Here is a 19,561-nt window from a genome sequence, read left to right as displayed (position 1 = left end):
CTCTTTGTACTTTTTTTTTTTTAAGTTTAACATCCCTGTAGGATTGTATTGCATTTTTTAAGATCATATGAATTTTTAAGCATTTCGAGTGTGAAGTTTCTCTTCTCAACTAACACTTTTCCTCCATTCTCCTTCCTTGAGGCAAGACTTTTTGTCTGACCAAATTCCATACATGTACCCTACAGATTGGAGCAGGAAATGGCAACCCACTCCAGTATTCTTGCCTGGAGAATCCCATGAACACATGAGCCTGGCTAGCTACGGTCCATGTGGTTACAAAGACTCACACAACATGACTTAACAACTAAACAACAACAACCCTACAGATATGTGTGTGTAGGGTGGACTCCAAATGAATTTAAATGATTACTTATATCAACTAAATGATACCTTATTGTTTGCTTTGTCCCACATGTTATTCTAAAACTTTACATGAAGGATCTAAAACTTTACATGAAGGACTTATGCAAATCTGATACTATTTTTATCTTATAAATGATAAGATGGTTGAGAGGTGGGGGAGGGGCAAATACAGACAGGATTAAGAGGTACAAACTACAAGTTATAAAATAGATAAGTTAACAGACGTAATGTACAGCACAGCGAAAAAGCCAATGTTTTATAATAATTTATATGGATGATATCTATAAAATCACCAAATTATTAAATTATATACTTGCAGTTAATATAATAAGTGAACTATACTTTGATAGTATAATTATACTGCCCACATTGAAGGTCAGGAAGGGCAGTGGTGAGGAGATATCCCTCGTCCAAGGTAAGGAGCAATGGCTGCACTTTGCTGGAGCAGCTGTGAAGAGATACCCCACGCCCAAGGTAAGAGAAACCCAAGTAAGATGGTAGGTGTTGCAAGAGGACATCAGAGGGCAGACACACTGAAACCATACTCACAGAAAACTTAGTCAATCTAATCACACTACGACCACAGCCTTGTCTAACTCAATGAAACTAAGCCATGCCCGTGGGGCAACCCAAGACAGGCGGGTCATGGTAGAGAGATCTGACAGAATGTGGTCCACTGGAGAGGGGAATGGCAAACCACTTCAGTATTCTTGCCTTGAGAACCCCATGAACAGTATGAAAAGGCAAAATTATAGAATACTGAAAGAGAAACTCCCCAGGTCAGTAAGTTCCCATTATGCTACTGGAGATCAGTGGAGAAATAACTCAAGAAAGAAAGAAGGGATGGAGCCAAAGAAAACAATACCCAGCTGTGGATGTGACTGGTGATAGAAGTAAGGTCCGATGCGGTAAAGAGCAATATTGCATAGGAACCTGGAATGTCAGGTCCATGAATCAAGGCAAATTGGAAGTGGTCAAACAAGAGATGGCAGGAGTGAATGTTGACATTCTAGGAATCATCGAACTCAAATGGACTGGAATGGGTGAATTTAACTCAGATGACCATTATATCTACTACTGTGGGCAGGAATCCCTCAGAAGAAATGGAGTGGCCATGATGGTCAACAAAAGAGTCCAAAATGCAGTACTTGGATGCAATCTCAAAAACAACAGAATGATCTCTGTTCATTTCCAAGGCAAACCATTTAATGTCACAGTAATCCAAGTCTATGCCCCAACCAGTAACGCTGAAGAAGCTGAAGTTGAACGGGTCTATGAAGACCTACAAGACCTTTTAGAACTAACACCCAAAAAAGATGTCCTTTTCATTATAGGGGACTGGAATGCAAAAGTAGGAAGTCAAGAAACACCTGGAGTAACAGGCAAATTTGGCCTTGGAATACAGAATGAAGCAGGGCAAAGACTAATAGAGTTTTGCCAAGAAAACGCACTGGTCATAAAAAACACCCTCTTCCAACAATACAAGAGAAGACTCTATACATGGACATCACCAGATGGTCAACACCGAAATAAAATTGATTATGTTCTTTGCAGCCAAAGATGGAGAGGCTCTATACAGTCAGCAAAAACAAGACCAGGAGCTGACTGTGGCTCAGACCATGAACTCCTTATTGCCAAATTAGGACTTAAATTGAAGAAAGTAGGGAAAACCACTAGACCATTCAGATATGACCTAAATCAAATCCCTTATGATTATACAGTGGAAGTGAGAAATAGATTTAAGGGCCTAGATCTGATAGATAGAGTGCCTGATGAACTATGGAAGGAGGTTCATGACATTGTACAGGAGACAGGGATCAAGACCATTCCCATAGAAAAGAAATGCAAAAAAGCAAAATGGCTATCTGGGGAGGCCTTACAAATAGCTGTGAAAAGAAGAGAAGTGAAAAGCAAAGGAGAAAAGGAAAGATATAAACATCTGAATGCAGAGTTCCAAAGAACAGCAAGAAGAGATAAGAAAGCCTTCCTCAGCGATCAATGCCAAGAAATAGAGGAAAACAACAGAATGGGAAAGACTAGGGATCTCTTCAAGAAAATCAGAGATACCAAAGGAACATTTCATGCAAAGATGAGCTCAATAAAGGACAGAAATGGTATGGACCTAACAGAAGCAGAAGATATTAAGAAGAGGTGGCAAGAATACACAGAAGAACTGTACAAAAAAGATCTTCACGACCCAGATAATCACGATGGTGTGATCACTGACCTAGAGCCAGACATCCTGGAATGTGAAGTCAAGTGGGCCTTAGAAAGCATCACTACGAACAAAGCTAGTGGAGGTGATGGAATTTCAGTTGAGCTATTTCAAATCTTGAAAGATGATGCTGTGAAAGTGCTACACTCAGTATGCCAGCAAATTTGGAAAAGTCAGCAGTGGCCACAGGACTGGAAAAGGTCACTTTTCATTCCAATCCCAAAGAAAGGCAATGCCAAAGAATGCTCAAACTACCGCACAATTGCACTCATCTACACGCTAGTAAAGTAATGCTCAAATTCTCCAAGCCAGGCTTCAGCAATATGTGACCGTGAACTTCCTAATGTTCAAGCTGGTTTTAGAAAAGGCAGAGGAACCAGAGATCAAATTGCCAATATCCGCTGGATCATGGAAAAAGCAAGAGAGTTCCAGAAAAACATCTATTTCTGCTTTCTTGACTATGCCAAAGCCTTTGACTGTGTGCATCACAATAAACTGTGGAAAATTCTGAAAGAGATGGTAATACCAGACCGCCTGATCTGCCTCTTGAAAAATTTGTATGCAGGTCAGGAAGCAACAGTTAGAACTGGACATGGAACAACAGACTGGTTCCAAATAGGAAAAGGAGTTCATCAAGGCTGTACATTGTCACCCTGTTTATTTAACTTATATGCAGAGTACATCATGAGAAATGCTGGACTGGAAGAAACACAAGCTGGAATCAAGATTGCCGGGAGAAATATCAATAACCTCAGATATGCAGATGACACCACCCTTATGGCAGAAAGTGAAGAGGAACTAAAAGCTTCTTGATGAAAGTGAAAAAGGAGAGTGAAAACAGTTGGCTTAAAGCTCAACATTCAGAAAACGAAGATCATGGCATCTGCTTCCGTCACTTCATGGGATATAGATGGGGAAACAGTGGAAACAATGTCAGACTTTATTTTTGGGGGCTCCAAAATCACTGCAGATGGTGATTGCAGCCATGAAATTAAAAGACGCTTACTCCTTGGAAGGAAAGTTATGACCAACCTAGATAGCATATTGAAAAGCAGAGACATTACTTTGCCAAAAAGGTTCATCTAGTCAAGGCTATGGTTTTTCCAGTGGTCATGTATGGATGTGAGAGTTGGACTGTGAAGAAAGCTGAGTGCCAAAGAATTGATGCTTTTGAACTATGGTGTTGGAGAAGATTCTTGAGAATCCCTTGGACTGCAAGGAGATCCAACCAGTCCATTCTGAAGGAGATCAGCCCTGGGATTTCTTTGGAAGGAATGATGCTAAAGCTCAAACTCCTGTACTTTGGCCACCTCATGCGAAGAGTTGACTCATTGGAAAAGACTGATGCTGGGAGGGATTGGGGGCAGGAGGAGAAGGGGACGACAGAGGATGAGATGGCTGGATGGCATCACTGACTCGATGGACGTTACTCTGAGTGAACTCCGGGAGTTGGTGATGGACAGGGAGGCCTGGCGTGCTGCAATTCATGGGGTCGCAAAGAGTCGGACACAACTGATCGACTGAACTGAACTGACTGATACTTTGATAAAAAAGAAAAACTGAAAGTCAGAATTTAAGAAATAAGATCATTCTTTTGTTAAGTCCTATTTTTAAAATTCTTGACATATTTTGTCAAATCACTTTTCAAAGACATTGAACAAATTTCCATTCCCCTGCCACCAGGGCCTGAAGCAGCCAGTTTGCCTGCACTCCCTCAGTGTGAATATTAACACTGTAGACATTTGGGGCTAATTTAAGGGTGAAAATAAACCTCTTTTAATAGTACTGAGGACAGTGTGATGGGTGGTGCACGTCTGCAAGGTTCTTTGAAGAGCAAAAGAGGCCAGAAAGGAGCGTGGTTGGGAGCTGTGGCCTGCAGTCTGAGGACAGGAGAAAGGGTTAGGGAGTCAGTGCAAAGAGAGAAAAACGAGATGGGCCTGGAGCTGTGTACCCATGAGGGTTTGGATTTTTTTTCTGATTTTAGTTATTTTTGGCTGTGCTACAAGGGCTTTTTTCTAGTTGCAAAGAGCAGGGGCTGCTTTTTGTTGCACTGTGTGTGGGCTTCTCAGTATAGTGGCTTCTCTCGTGGTGCGCAGGCTCTAGGGCATGCAGGTGTCAGCAGCTGCTGCCAGAGGGCTCAATAGTTGCTGTTCCTGGGCTCAATAGTTGTGGCACCTGGCCTTTGTTGCTCGGTGGCATGTGAGATCTGCCCAAACCAGGGACTGAACCCATGTCTCCTACATTGGCAGGCAGATTCTTTACCACTGAGCCACCAGGGAAGCCCCCATGAGGTTTTAATTTACAGAGGTGACATAGTGACAACTGGAAAGGCCAGTGCCACTGAAAGAAGAATTTATTACTTACATTTCCTGAGAGGACAGGGCACCATGCCATGCAGGACCACATGGGGAAGCACAAGGCTTACTCAGGAGGCAGAAGCAGGAGCAAGGAAAGCCAAGCCAGAGCCTGTGTCTGTGAGTACTTTGAATGCTTCTGGTGGGCTTCTGACTATAGGCGTGGTCTCAAGTCACCTCATACCTGGCCCTGGCATGACTTAGGGCAAGGAACCAATATTGGCTTTGTACATGAGATTCAGGTAAGGAGATGCTCCAGGCTGAGCCTTTGCTAGCCCTGGGAGAAATAGTCCCTCTGCAGCCAGCTGGCTTTTTTAAAATTTATTTTGTAATCAAATATAGTTGATTTACCATCTTGTGCTAGTTTCTGGGACACAGCAAAGTGACTCAGTTATATAGATATTCTTTTTCATATTTTTTTTGCTGTTATGGTTTATCACAGGATATTGATATTGTGCTAAACAGTAGGACTTTGTTGTCTATCCATTATATATATAATAGTTTGCATCTGCTAATCCCAAACTGCCAGCAAGCTTGTTAAGGTGTCAAAACAGAAAAAGAGAAAATACAAACATGATTAATACAGGCTAGGAAGGGGGCACCAGGATTTGGACTACAGGCCCTTCAGGACCCAGGACACCAGGGCCCACATCCCTCACTGAAGGGCTGGAAAGGATTCTGGGGTGAAAGAGGGCATTGGTGAGTCAGCCCAGTGGTTTTCCCAGGGAATCTGAACCCTCTGGGCAGCACCCACTCTCCACGCTTCCCACCCCTATCTCCCAGAGGCCCACCCAGCTTCACCAGGGTCACTGCCACACTTGGTATCTGGATTTGGGGCCTGTGCAGGACATTAAACACAGCATAGGGCAGGGTGTGCCCCAGGTGACAGACATCCACAGGACAGAGGAAGAAAATTTCCCTTCCAGCCTCAGGTCATGGGCCCTAAGTGGTCTGCAGACTGAATGTTTAGTTTGTCAGGTGACATGCATTGAGGCTGCACAGTTGAAGCTGGTGACACAGATGAGAATCGCTCCACACTTCTTCCCCTAAAACTGTGCCTTTCAGTCCCACATGAGAAGCCCTGTAACTAAGCAAGGGACAGTCCGGCAGGGCCAAGGGTGGGGTAGGGGAGTCTGCCCTCTTTAGTGGCAGCAGCTGGGTTCACGTAGCTGGGCTCTCATCCCGAGGGTGACATGTTGGATGACCCCACAGGGATCAGGCAGAGAGATGGAAGGGGAGGAGAATAGGGAAAGAGGAAGGTGGGCAGAGCTGGGCAGGCACCTTGGACCTTGTCGGTGCCCACCTGGTCTCCTCTCCTCCAGCCCTCAGCCCCACCCCACAGAGCCCTCTCCTCCCATGGCCCAGCTCCCCAGACACTCAGCACATCCTGCCTTGCCCTGCAGGTGGTCCCACTCTGCCATCCACCCCCCTAACCCCCACCCCCCACCCCCTGCCATCAACCCCAGCAAGCAGCCCTTGCTGTGCTGGGCCCCCAGCCCATAGGTGATGATAGTGGCACCATGGGAAAGACGTGCCCATATTCTATCCCAAGTGAGGGGTGGCATGGGAAGACAGAGGGGGAGAAAGATGGGGAGAACTGCAGTGAGCTCACTCAACAGTCCACTTGGTCTGGGGAAGTGCCTGGGAGGCATTTGTTACACGTTGTTAAGTGACTGGGGTGGGGTGGCGCTGGCAATGAGTGCTGGGGACAGATGCCAAGGCAGTGTGTATGGGACAGTCTAACTCAGTGAGAACCATCTCACCCAAGTAGCCTCCCCATTCTACATGCAAATCAGGAGGAAGGAAGAGAGGGAGGAAAACAGGGAAAGAAGTTAAGAAGGAGAGAAGGAAGGAAGAGACAAATATAGGCAGCCCACGTCTATTACCTGGGCATGTGGAAGGCCAGCTGCCATTCTGATCATTAGTACTGATGCTGCTGCCACTAAACAGTACAGACTCCCCCACCTCCACCCAGGAAACTTAACAATCATCTCAACCAAAATCTTATTTATGGCTGAGAAAACTGAGGTACCACCTGAGAGGAGGAGGATTTTTCCCCAGGCACATGGCCAAGGGTCTAGTGGGCTTCTGGATTCTCTGACCAGAAGAGCACAACTCCTATGATCCCTGGGCTCTAGACAGCAAAGTCAGAGGAGAATGAGATGGTCCCTGGCAGGGCCAGAGCATACGTCATTGAAGGCGCTGTGACTGACTCAAGCTCAGAAAGGGGAAAATGAAACAGGTCTGGGATGCAGTGAGGATTCAAGGGCTGAGACTCTGTCCCCAGTTAAGGGCAGACTTCTATGATCAGGTGAAGGCCAAGGGGAGGGTGTCCTGGTAGCTTTCTATGAACATCCAAGAGTTCTTCCACTACCTCGTGGTAAGGTGTCAAGTAAGCCCCAAGATTAATCAAAGTGTTTTCCTCAGAACATCATTTAAGGCTGCACCAAAGTGGTAACTGTATTCGTTTCCTAAGGCTGCCATTACAAATGACCACAAACTGGGTGGCTGGAAACAACAGAAATGTCTTCTCCCACAGTTCTAGAGGCTAGAAATCCAAGTCCCAGATTTTGGCAGAGCCATTCTCTTGAAGACTCTAGGGAAGAATAGTCCCTTACCTCTTCCAGCAATTCCTGGTGTTCCTCAGTTTATGACATCTCTCCAATCTCTGCCTCCATCATCACGTGGCATTATCCGTGTGTGTGTGTGTGTGTGTGTGTGTCCAAGTTTCCTTATTATAAGGACACTAATCATTGGATTAGGGCCCACCTTATTCCATAACAACCTCATCTGAACATGATTACATCAGCAAAGATCCTGTCTGCATCACAGGTGTTGAGGTGAAGACTTAAACATATCTTTTGAGGGGACAGCAATTCAACCCAGTTCAGTGATCAGTTCCCCATGTCTCTACTCCTGATAATCAAAGTGTAATCCACAGAGCATCAGCCTCACCTGGGAGCTTGTTAGAAAGACAGAACCTGAGGCCCTGCCCCCCCCCCTCCCCCCAGGAATCAGAATTGGCAATCCGCATGCTCACTCAATTTTGATAAGACTTGTGTCACCACCTGATCCTTTGGAGGCCAGGAATTCCTGAAGCGGGTCGGAGAAATCTGAGAGGGGATCTCCCAGAAGATCCCGTCAGTTTGCCGTCTTCCCCTACTCTGCTCCTCCTTTTCCCTCCCCATAGGAACTAAGAGATGTCAGGAATAGAGGGGGCTGTTCACACACACACACACACACACACACACACACACGGAAGGGACCCTCAGGGAACCGTAGAACCTGCTCTGTATCCTAGACCAGTATCTGACTCATACATCAAACATCTAATTTTGAGAACAGCCAAGAGGCCAGCCCTGCAACAATGCAAGGAGTGAAAGCCATCTCCTGTAGGCAACAGAAGACGACACCCTTGCTAAAAGCATCAGATCAGCTTAGAAAAGCCCTCCCAAGGGGAGTTCCCGGACACAGAGCTGACCTCGTTGGCAGGTAGAATCACTGTCAGGCAGGATATCTAAATATTGAGCAGCCAGGCGAATGAGCACCTCCAAATGGAGGCAACCCTGAACGTGCCAGACGACACCTGCCAGCCGAGAAGCCCCTTGAGCCCTTTCACCTCGCTGCGCCACGCCCTATGCCTCGCCCCCGCGCTACGCTGTCGCCCAGGCTCCGCCCCCGCGCCGTGCACCCAGGCTCCGCCCCCGCGCCGTGCACCCAGGCTCCGCCCCGGAGCCGTGCCGCAGGCCCCGCCCTCCCTTCCGCTTTGGGGAAGCAGAGGGTCTGGCGTTTCCGGGTGTACCGCGTGGGTCTCGTCGGAGTACGAGCTGGCGGCATGGCGGCGTTCGGTGGCCCGGCAAAGCCACTCCTGTCCCTAAACCCGCAGGAGGATGCCAAATTTAAAAAGGAGGTGGCTCAGGTTCGTCGGCGTGCGACCAAGGTGAGCGGCCGGCGCGGGCCCGACCGCGAGGAGAGGTGGCGGACCGGGTCTGGGTGTCCCGCCCGCGCGCCTCGGCCTCCCCAAGCGTGTGCTTCGTCCGGCGTCACCCAGGTCGGGACCCGACCTCAAGAGCTTGCGGGCCGAGGTTTCCTCGGGAGGACCGAGAAGTGACGGCTTTGGGCCGCGCGGACTTTAGGGTCCTTACGGAGGTAAGGTAAGGAGTGGATATCGCGGGGATGCTCGAAGAGAGGAGAGCCAGCTGTTGGGTCAGCCCTCGTCCCGCGGATCAGCTCCAGTCCTACTTCGGCTGGGCCCCCGAACTGGGGAGGTTTGTTTGCCTGGTTAGTGGTTTTGGAATTCTTAAAAGACAGTATTACCCAAGTTCTATTTGCTGTTTGGGGGCCCTGATATCAAGTTCAATAATATCTGCCCAAGATTTTATCATAAAATGTACATGGGAAAGCTTAAAAGTCTGTGTTACCGAAGGCAGGGATTCGAGGACAGAGATACTAAAAGGTTAGTAGGCTTCGTGGAGGTTTACTGACGTCTTAAAATTGTTTCTTTACTTGGGTGCGAGTAAATGGTGATCTGCAAACAATATTGAAGGGTATGTTTGTTAGAGTTCTTAGGCCAGATTTTATCTGTTAATTCAGCGTGTAGTTACTGAGTATTCGTGCTCGGAGAGGGAAGCTGAGAAGACAGGCTACTGCTTGGCGATTGTCTTCGAGGACACCCTTTTTTTTTTTTTTTCCATTGGAGTTTAGTTGATTTACAGTGTTGTGTTAATCTCTCCTGGGGTGTTGAATATAGTTCCCTGTGCTATACCGTAGGACCTTGTTGTTTATCCATTTTCCATATAATAGTTTGCATCTGCTAACCCTAAACTCCCACTCCTCCCCCATCCCGCTCCCCCCCCCGGGCAACCATAAGTCTCTTCACTATTATTCTTTATAGTTTCTGTTGTGGTAAGTGGAAATACAGGGTAGGTTTTTGATCTCTTGTCTTAATCTAAGAGCAGAGTTTCACAAGTTTTGTTGCAGTGTGATTTTTTTTTTAATTAAAAACATATATATATATATATATTTCCCTGGTCTTTATGTTTTCAGCAACAGGAGAAACAAAAACCTACTCCTGGAGTAATCTATGTGGGCCACTTACCACCAACCCTTTATGAAACCCAGATCCGAGCATATTTTTCCCAATTTGGCACTGTTACAAGATTCAGACTGTCCAGGAGTAAAAAGGTAAGATTTTTGTATTGAATTAGATTGTTTTATTTTCCAAAAGCATATCATCCTTGACAGGTTTTGGAGCATGTTTGCATGTTCGATTATCACACTTCATTCCAGAAAGGGATTGGATAAGGTCTAAAACCTGAAGCAGATGGAAAACAAAATTAGTATTCCTGTGAATGTGTATTTTACTTTTTTTTTTTTTAAGGTAATTGCCTCAGTTCCTCAAATAAAATTGGCAATCCTAGTGAGTCCTTTTTATCCTGTAACTACTAACCCAAGGGTTCATGAACTTAAGTGTGAGGCTGGACTCTACACCTTACTGGTTCTGTGACTTTGGGCAAATTCTATAACCTGCGTGCTTGTTTTCTGATTTAAAATATGAGCAAAATTGCACTAGCCTCTCAGGAGTATTGAATCAAAGCTTAAATGAGGTAATAAGTATAAGATTCTTAGAACAGTGCCTGATACACAAAGTATTGTAAAAATGTCACTGTATCATACCTACCTCCTAATAAAGATTTGTGTGGTTTATTTCAGTAATAGGGTGTGGCCAACTTTATTTTTTTCCCACATACAATACTTGTAACCACAGAATTCTTGTTATTGGAATCTCTTTTTTTCTTGATACAGTTTTTTCACATTTTACCACTTAAGTTACAACAGAACAGTTAACTACTTGTCCCTGCTCTGTTGTCACTGCCTGAATATGCTGCAGTTTGTTTATCCACCCTCTTGTTGAACGTTAGCTTTCTTCCAGTCTTGTCGATGAAACTGCTGGGAACATTCTTTGTGCAGGTATAGGTGACTTTCTCTTGAATAGTATTTTTCAGACCTTGAATCCACAATAAGAAGTAAGTTTTACAGCACAAGCCAGCACACATGAACCTGTACGTAAACATTAACTGAAATAAAAATCTAGGAAGATAATACTTAATTTTCCCATTCAGTTTATTTAAAAATACTTTTCTGGCATAATAAATTGATTCTGCTGCCCTTTAAAAGGGCAACTTTTAAACTCTTCAAACTCTGAGTTTGAAAAATAGCACTTTATAATATATCCTCTGGATGAGTGTAGAATGATCTGCCTAATTTTTAGTGAGATTCAGTCAGTTCAGTCGCTCAGTCATGTCCAGCTTTTTGCGACCCCGTGAATCACAGCACGCCAGGCCTCCCTGTCCATCACCAACTCCCAGAGTCCACCCAAACCCATGTCCATTGAGTCGGTGATGCCATCCAACCATCTCATCCTCTGTCATCCCATTCTCCTCCTGCCCTCAATCTTTCCCAACATTAGGGTCTTTACCAGTGAGTCAGCCCTTCGCTTCAGGTCGCTAGAGTATTGGAGTTTCAGCTTCCAATTAGTCCTTCAGGGCTGATTTCCTTTCGGATGGACTGGTTGGATCTCCTTGCAGTCCAAGGGACTCTCAAGAGTCTTCTCCAACACCACAGTGCAAAAGCATCAATTCTGTGCTCAGCTTTCTTCACAGTCCAACTCTCACATCCATACATGACCACAGGAAAAACCACAGCCTTGACTAGACGGACCTTTGTTGACAAAGTGATGTCTCTGCTTTTCAATATGCTGTGTAGGTTGGTCATAACTTTCCTTCCACGAAGTAAGCGTCTTTTAATTTCATGGCTGCAGTCACCGTCTGCAGTGAGTTTGGAGCCCAGAAAAATAAAGTCGGCCACTGTTTCCACTGTTTCCCCATCTATTTGCATGAAGTGATGGGACCAGATGCCATGATCTTCGTTTTCTGAATGCTGAGCTTTAGCCAACTTTTTCACTCTGCTCTTTCACTTCCATCAAGAGGCTCTTTAGTTCTTCAATCTCTGCCATAAGGGTGGTGTCATCTGCATATCTGAGGTTATTGATATTTCTCCCGGCAATCTTGATTCCAGCTTGTGTTTCTTCCAGTCCAGCATTTCTCATGATGTACTCTGCATATAAGTTAAATAAGCAGGGTGACAATATGCAGCCTTGACGTACTCCTTTTCCTATTGGGAACCAGTCTGTTGTTCCATGTCCAGTTCTGACTGTTGCTTCCTGACCTGCATATAGGTTTGTCAAGAGGCAGGTCAGGTGGTCTGGTATTCCCATCTCTTTCAGAATTTTCCACAGTTTATTGTGATGCACACAGTCAAAGGCTTTGGCATAGTCAAGAAAGCAGAAATAGATGTTTTTTTTGTTTTTTGTTTTTTGTTTTCTAATTTTATTTTTAAACTTTACATAATTGTATTAGTTTTGCCAAATATCAAAATGAATCCGCCACAGGTATACATGTGTTCCCCATCCTGAACCCTCTTCCCTCCTCCCTCCCCATACCATCCCTCTGGATCGTCCCAGTGCACTAGCCCCAAGCATCCAGTATCGTGCACGGAACTCTCTTCCTTTTTCGATGATCCTTCGGATATTGGCAATTTGATCTCTGATTCCTCTGCCTTTTCTAAAACCAGCTTGAACATCTAGAAGTTCACAGTTCACATATTGCTGAAGCCTGGCTTGGAGAATTTTAAGCATTACTTTACTAGCACGTGAGATGAATGCAGTAGTGAGATTGAGTATCATTATTTGTTTATCAGCCTTTGGTGTTCTGTGAAACACTTATTCATGTTTTTGCCCTTATTGTTTTTTTCAAAGACTTTTTTTTCTGCCTTTTGTGGGTTGTTATTTTGTAAGTGTTTTTCCATAAAGAAGTGCAGTTGTGTTCACCAGCCTTGTGTTCTGAAAATGTTGACAGGGAAGTAGAAAGGAAAGTGTAATGAACATCCTCCCTTGGATTCACTCATTGTTAATATCCTGATACACTAGCTTCATCTCTTCTCATGTCTATAAAAACGTACATACTTTTTTGGGTTTTTAACCTTTTGAAGAAAGTGATAGTTGTAATACTTTAATATAAATACATCATCATAAATCTAAGAATAAGGACATTGTGCTGCTGCTAAGTCGCTTCAGTTGTGTCTGACTCTGTGCGACCCCATAGACAGCAGCCCACCAGGCTCCCCTGTTCCTGGGATTCTCCAGGCAAGAACACTGGAGTGGGTTGCCATTTCCTTCTCCGAAGGACATTGTGCTACATAATCACAAAATGATAATCTCATTTACTGCCCCTCTTCAAATATCTGCAATAGTCCCTGCCATTCTGGGATCTAGTTAGGGTTTATGCATTGCACTTGATCGTTTATCTCTTCATCCTATGTAGAACAGTCTCTCTACCCCTGTTTTGCTTGTTTGGTTTTTCTTGACATTGGCTCTTTTAAAGAGTTGAGGCCAGTTTTCTTAGAAAGTCTGCTCCTTGATGCAGTGCACTGAAATGTAACATTTCCAGCTTTGTTGCATATTATAAAGCTACCCACCCCAGTTTTGACTATCTGCTTGGTATTTCTAACTTTCTTGGATTACTAGGTCAAGGTTTTGGCTTTTGAGTGTTTGGTTTGGGGGACACTTGACATGTATTTTCACATCAGATTTCAAAAGATTTATTATAGTGTCTTACACTCCACCATCGTTCCCCTCCTGAGTGAGAGTTGGGATGGTAGGAGGATTGTCAGACATTTAAAGTTTTACCAGAATCATCCTGTTGCAGATAACTAACCTGAGACTCTAGGTGGTGGCTGTGTCCTGATTGTTAGTCACTAGCACAGCTAGGAGTCAGCCTCCTGGCTCCCAACTCTTGTTAAGCCACACAGCCTGTGAATGGTTTCTTATTTCCAGGATCACATGACCAGTTTTGAGCCATATCCGAAAATAGTTTGTTTAATGCAAGATTGTAAAGTTTTCCTAGTTGTTGTCACTAAGAATTGGAACTGTAGAGGAGGGAAAGTTCTTTTTCTACTGCCCTAGGCTGAGACCCTATAAATTGGACTGAAAAACAGATTAAAAAGAGACTAAAATGTTTGCTTACTCATGGGAGTGCTCAAAGAAAGGGTTGTGAGAACTTTGAGGAGTGACAAGATGAGGGAACAGTGCTTTGAGTTTATGTGGTTGCAAGTTGTGGGGAGGCAAATATCAGGAGGCTCATAAGAATTCTAAAGTCCAAATGCCCAGGTTTGGATCTTAGTGATAAAATCTGCTTAGTAAAGTTTCTTGTGTGGATTCCTCTAACATCTTTCTGATAGAAGGGAGAGGACACCTTTCTAAATTTGTGTCCTGTTTTTAGGTAAATAAGGGGAGGGCAGAGTTTCTTGTTCTATTTCTCAGTACCTTCAGCTCAATAATTATTTGCCAGAGGAGCAGATGTGGGGTAGGCATACCCTGCCACCCTAAAGTAACATGTATTGACTACTTGACAAAAGTGTGGAGCACTTGCCAGTTATTTTGTGTTTTCATGGCAACTCTATGAGAGTGTTTATTTTATCCTCATTTTAGGAAAAACTGAGGCTTAAACATTCCTTATCTGAGTGTCAGAGCTAAGATTCAAACCTGAGCATTTGGACTTTAGAACTCCTGTTAGCAAGCTCATTATGTTGCGGTGTAGAGGCCAGAACCCAGCATGTGTGTCTCTGAGAGAGTGGTCCCTGGTCCTGTGCCCTCAGCTGTGGAGATAGTCAGTCGTTGTTAAACATGACAGTGAATGCGATGTTTTATTGATGGGCTGGGAGACACTGACTTAATTTCTTTCCTTTTTTTTTCATATAAATGGGAATTACATTACCTGTATTTTTGTGACGCATTTATTCCATCTCCCAAGTAGATGGATAATATGACCACCCATGAGGTCAATGAATAAAGGACTATGGAGCCTACCAGATTCCTTTATGTTGGCTGTTGCTACTGAATAAATTCCAACTATAATCCCAGGAAATCTTCAAAACCAGAGGCAAATTTAGACTATTTTGGATCTTTTCTTTCCCTGTAACAGTCTGCACACTATGTGATTTGAAGTTGAAAATTAAAGGTGTCTTAATGTTATTCCTTAATGCTATTCCTACTGGGAATTCCCTGGTAGCTCAGTCAGTATCTGCCTGCTGTGCAGGACACCCAGGTTCAATCCCTGGATCGGGAAGATCCCCTGAAGAAGGAAATGGCAACCCACTCTAGTATTCTTGCCTGGAAAATCCCATGAACAGAGGAGCCTGGCAGGCTACAGTCCATGGTGTCGCAGGAGTCGGACACAGCTAATGTACATTAATGACATTTTAGGGGTTTGGTGGCACATTAGTATGTAATTGTTCTGCTTTTTGTGGTGGATTTGTCATTGCAGACTGGAAATAGCAAAGGCTACGGCTTTGTGGAGTTTGAATCTGAAGATGTTGCCAAAATAGCTGCTGAAACAATGAACAACTACCTTTTTGGTGAAAGACTCTTGAAGTGTAAGTACCCGATTCTTAGCCTGTGGGATTTCAGGGATGCTCCTGCTGATGGTGGCTGCGGTGAGAAGTTGCTTAGCTGCTTGGACGTCCCACCTCATCCCTGGGATGAGTCTCCTAAGTAGTGGTGCAACAATTTAAGTGCATTTTCAAGATAGGTTTGAACTGGAATTTTAAGATTTCTGGAGTGAGAGCTGTTTTCTGCTGAGATGGAGTTGGAACAGTTTCCTTAAGGAGTAAATAGGAAGGGCTTCCTGGTGAGGTGTGGGAGGCTTCCCTGAGGAAGAGTCATTAAAGTTGGAACCTGAAGATTAAATAACAGCCAGGTGAAGGGGTGGAACTGAGAATTTGGTGGGGGGACAGCAAATGCCAAACCAGTGACAAACGTAATTGCCTTCAAAGAGCGTAGCAAGAAAATAGATGAATAAAGGTCAGGTTACCAGAAGCCATGTAAAGCACAGTTTAGAATACATGCCGAGGACAGCAGAAACCACTAATGGTCCTAGACAGGATGATGTTCAGGGTGAGGAGTCACATGTCAGCCAGTCTTCATGGCCTTGGCTGAAGCTCCCCTGCAGAGAAACCATTGGAAGTACAAGGGCAACAGTAGCAGATGAGAGGTTCATCCTGCAGGAGGTGGAGCTCCCACCGACCCGCCTCCCCAGAGCAGCTCATCCAGAGCCAGCACCCAGGTCACACCTCTCCATCTTAGTTCCTATTGCTGTGAGAGAGGGTCCCAGGAGCCCCCTGAGATCCTGGGTGTTATTCACACGTGAAAAATGTGGCTCTTGCCAGGACGAAGTGGGTGATTGGGTGACCACGTGTGTGAGATCCCTGCTGTGCTCCACCTGACTTCTGAAGGGTGGCAAAAACAGTGCCAAACTCCGATGTGAGGTGTTAGCCACATCCCCACCTTTTCTTTTTTTTGCAGGGGAGTAGTTTGTCTTGGAGGTGATCCCAGGGAAATACTTGTAAGGAGTGAAGATTTGACAGTCAGTAAAGGAAGGAAGGAAGTCAGTAAAGGGTATTTTAGCAAGCAGGTTATTTAGGCATTTGGGCTCCTTCCTGCTGGTCACCTTGGGAAACAGAATTATCCCAGCTGACAAGCACAGAAACTGGGATATTTGTGTACCATCTATCACTGGTGGAGGGTAGATCCCAGGGATTTTGGCTTCCCTGCATAAGGGGCTCAGTGTGCATCCCTAAACAGAGAGATACAGATAAGCAGTGAGCTGCCTTAGTCCTGGGCAGGTGCCTGGAGGATATGAGCCAGAAGGTAAGAGCTTCTGCTGTCGTGAGTCACACAGTCTAAAAGTGGGAGTCCTTTTAGCTTTGGGAACCCTAAGACTTAATTTCCACACTCTCCTCTATGCACTCGTCTTGTTCACTCATGTATCTCTAGTCCTGGAATCGTTCTTGGCACACAGTGAGTGAGTGGTGGGTAATTGTGGGCTGCCTGACTTTCCCTTGGGTACCTGCTTTTTTCTTTCAGGCTTCTCCTTGTAAATGGGGGACACATCAATTTGAGTATGCTACAAGTGACACAAGGGAGAGTCTGGAGTTCTCATTAAAATCCTCTCCCTCCTACTTGATTGAAAACTTTTTTTTTCTTTCTTTTTTAATTGTAGGTCATTTTATACCACCTGAAAAGGTACATGAAGAACTTTTTAGAGAGTGGCATATGCCATTTAAAAGGCCATCATATCCAGCAGTGAAACGGTACAATCAGAATCGGTCACTTGTTCAAAAGCTACGGATGGAGGAGCGGTTTAAAAAGAAGGAAAAATTACTCAGGAAGAGATTGGCTAAAAAGGGGATTGATTATAATTTCCCTTCATTGGTGTGTATTCCTTTGTATAAAATGTCTAACCCAGTATCTCCCCCTACGAGGTTTTGACTGAATTTTTGATACTGCAGTCATTGTAGGCTTGTCTTTGTAGGTTTGTCAAGCAGTCCTAGTATTTCCTGTTACACTACACAGGGGAGGAAATCCTGAACGGGATTAACCAATTTGCAACACGTACCTGATTTAGTAGTTTTAGATGATTGAGTGAAACCTTATTTGACTGAAAACCATAATGCTTGTAGATTACTAGTAAAGGTGTCATTGCCAGGATTAAATGTTTGGTTTATTGTATGTTACCAGTAAATACCAAGACTGTAAAATGACCATCCTTTATATGCCATTTTAGTTAAAATTTTGTTTCATGGTCCTTTTAAGTTGGAAATAGTCCTAAAAGTCTATGTCAGAATTAACTAATAAGCATATGTATAATGATCTAATGGTAAGTTTTAAAATATACATATGTGAGACTGCTAGTTTTACAACTTCTTTTTCTATTACTTCTGTATGCTTACTTAGGTTAAGGTATTACATAAAAATGAGGAAAATGCTTCAAACACTGGTCCTCAAAATTCCAGAAAGCACCAGGTAAAACTTTTGCTTATCATATTACCCACTTGATATTAGAAAAAGATAAATGGGGAAGTCCATTGAGGACCACTACATCTAGTCAACACGCAGATTGATGTAGTCTCTTAAAATTTATTGAAGGCTTTACGTAAGAAGAAGAAAGCCGCTTCAGTCACTCCTGAGACTCCTGAGAAGGCTGTGGATAGCCAGGTAAGATTGTCCTCAGTATTCTGGGAATCCAGTATTGCAGTTTAAAGGAGGAAAGGCAGTTGCTGCTACTGTCGCTTTGCTTGCTTAGTCTTGTAACGAAGTGTGATCAGCACCTAAGCGCTTGATCATGTGCAGCTATATCATCAAATGATGGAAACAGGCCAAAAATAATATGTGTAACTTATAAAAATAGAGGAGTGGTGGCGGGAGAGGGTCATTCCTAATATCTTCCCACATTTATGTATTATAATCTTTCACTTGAACCCAGGGTCCCACACCAGTTTGTACACCAGCATTTTTGGAGAAACGAAAATCTGAAGTGGCTAAAATGAATGATGATGATAAAGATAATGAAATAGTTTTCAAACAGCCCGTATCTGGTGTAAAAGAAGAAACACAGGAGACTCAATCACCTGCAAGTTCAAAGAAAAAAAGACGAAGGAAACACAATCAGTGATTTTTTTTTTAATGTGTATAGTTCTTCTGAAAAGATGATTTTATTAAGAAGACTAATTCTTTATATTTAACTGGGTACAGTGGAATGCAACCAGTAACAAGATAGTTGGGAAAAAACTGTCAATTCAAGTCCCTGAGGAAAGCAGTCGGTGATTCTGGCTCCCCTGCCCTTGCTGGAATGCAGGGGTGCACACCAGTTTACAGCAGCCAGGCTTCCGCTGCCTCTTGTCCTGTCCCTAGTTTTCTTTGCAGTTTTCACAGGTGCTTTTAGTTACTCTGCCTGGAGAGAAAATCACTATTAACTGCTGGTTTAAGTACTAAACTGTAACCTTTGTTGTTACCATCAAATAAAGAAAATCTTGCTTGACCATCAAAATAGTTCTCTATTAGACCAAGCGCATTTAACCCATCAGATGGCTGAAACTAGAAGTCAAATTCTATGGGGAGTGAGAAGGAGGTGTCAGTACTAATAGACACTCATTTATGTATATACGATCATTTTTACCAATGTTAAATTAGTTTGTGGTGGGCTGGCATGGATTAATTAATAACTACCATCTTATATCAGTATCATCAATCAGGAATTTGGTTTCAAGATTCATGTAGTGACCACCTGATAAACTTTTTCTGTTTTTTGTATGCAAGGGGAACTTGGATATCCTGAAATAAAAAATGTTGGGTTTTGCCTTTGAATGATCTTTTAAGGTTTTGATACCCTTGAAATGTGTCAGCTAATTGAAGTGAAGTAAAAATCTCTGAGTCATGTCCGACTCTTTGCGACCCCGGGGACTAATACAGTACAGTCCATGGAATTCTCCAGGACAGAATACTGGAGCGGGTGGCCTTTCCCTTCTCCAGGAGATCTTTCCAACCCAGGGATTGAACCCAGGTCTCATGCATTGCAGGTGGATTCATTACCAGCTGAGCCACAAGGGATCAGCTAATTCAGTTTCATTAAAAGGATTCATTACCACCAAACGTTTTTTCATGTAATATTTGTTACATATTATGATGATAATACTGACCTAGGTGAATCAGTTTTAATACACAGAGAGCATAGGG

At 43.9% G+C, this 19,561-nt stretch overlaps 1 protein-coding gene across 2 annotated transcripts; it reads left to right on the top strand.

The window, feature by feature from the left end:
* Nucleotides 1–8,681: 8,681 nt before the first annotated feature.
* Nucleotides 8,682–19,192, top strand: NIFK (nucleolar protein interacting with the FHA domain of MKI67). 2 transcript variants are annotated; one of them, XM_027562943.1, is made up of 7 exons: nucleotides 8,682–8,872; nucleotides 9,979–10,116; nucleotides 15,315–15,423; nucleotides 17,049–17,260; nucleotides 17,783–17,851; nucleotides 17,975–18,043; nucleotides 18,312–19,192. In XM_027562943.1, exons 1-7 carry the CDS (start codon nucleotides 8,768–8,770, stop codon nucleotides 18,498–18,500), a joined length of 891 nt encoding a protein of 296 aa, XP_027418744.1. In that variant the 5' UTR covers nucleotides 8,682–8,767; the 3' UTR covers nucleotides 18,501–19,192. The 2 variants fall into 2 exon arrangements, with proteins under 2 accessions (XP_027418744.1, XP_027418752.1); XM_027562951.1 differs by lacking the exon at nucleotides 9,979–10,116 and having other exon boundaries at nucleotides 8,690–8,872; nucleotides 18,312–18,609.
* Nucleotides 19,193–19,561: the final 369 nt, after the last annotated feature.

The sequence above is a fragment of the Bos indicus x Bos taurus genome, chromosome 2, assembly GCF_003369695.1.
Source record: "Bos indicus x Bos taurus breed Angus x Brahman F1 hybrid chromosome 2, Bos_hybrid_MaternalHap_v2.0, whole genome shotgun sequence".
Classification (NCBI taxonomy): domain Eukaryota; kingdom Metazoa; phylum Chordata; class Mammalia; order Artiodactyla; family Bovidae; genus Bos; species Bos indicus x Bos taurus.
Note: the sequence above shows the minus strand (reverse complement) of the source record. Positions and strands in the feature narration are given on the sequence as shown.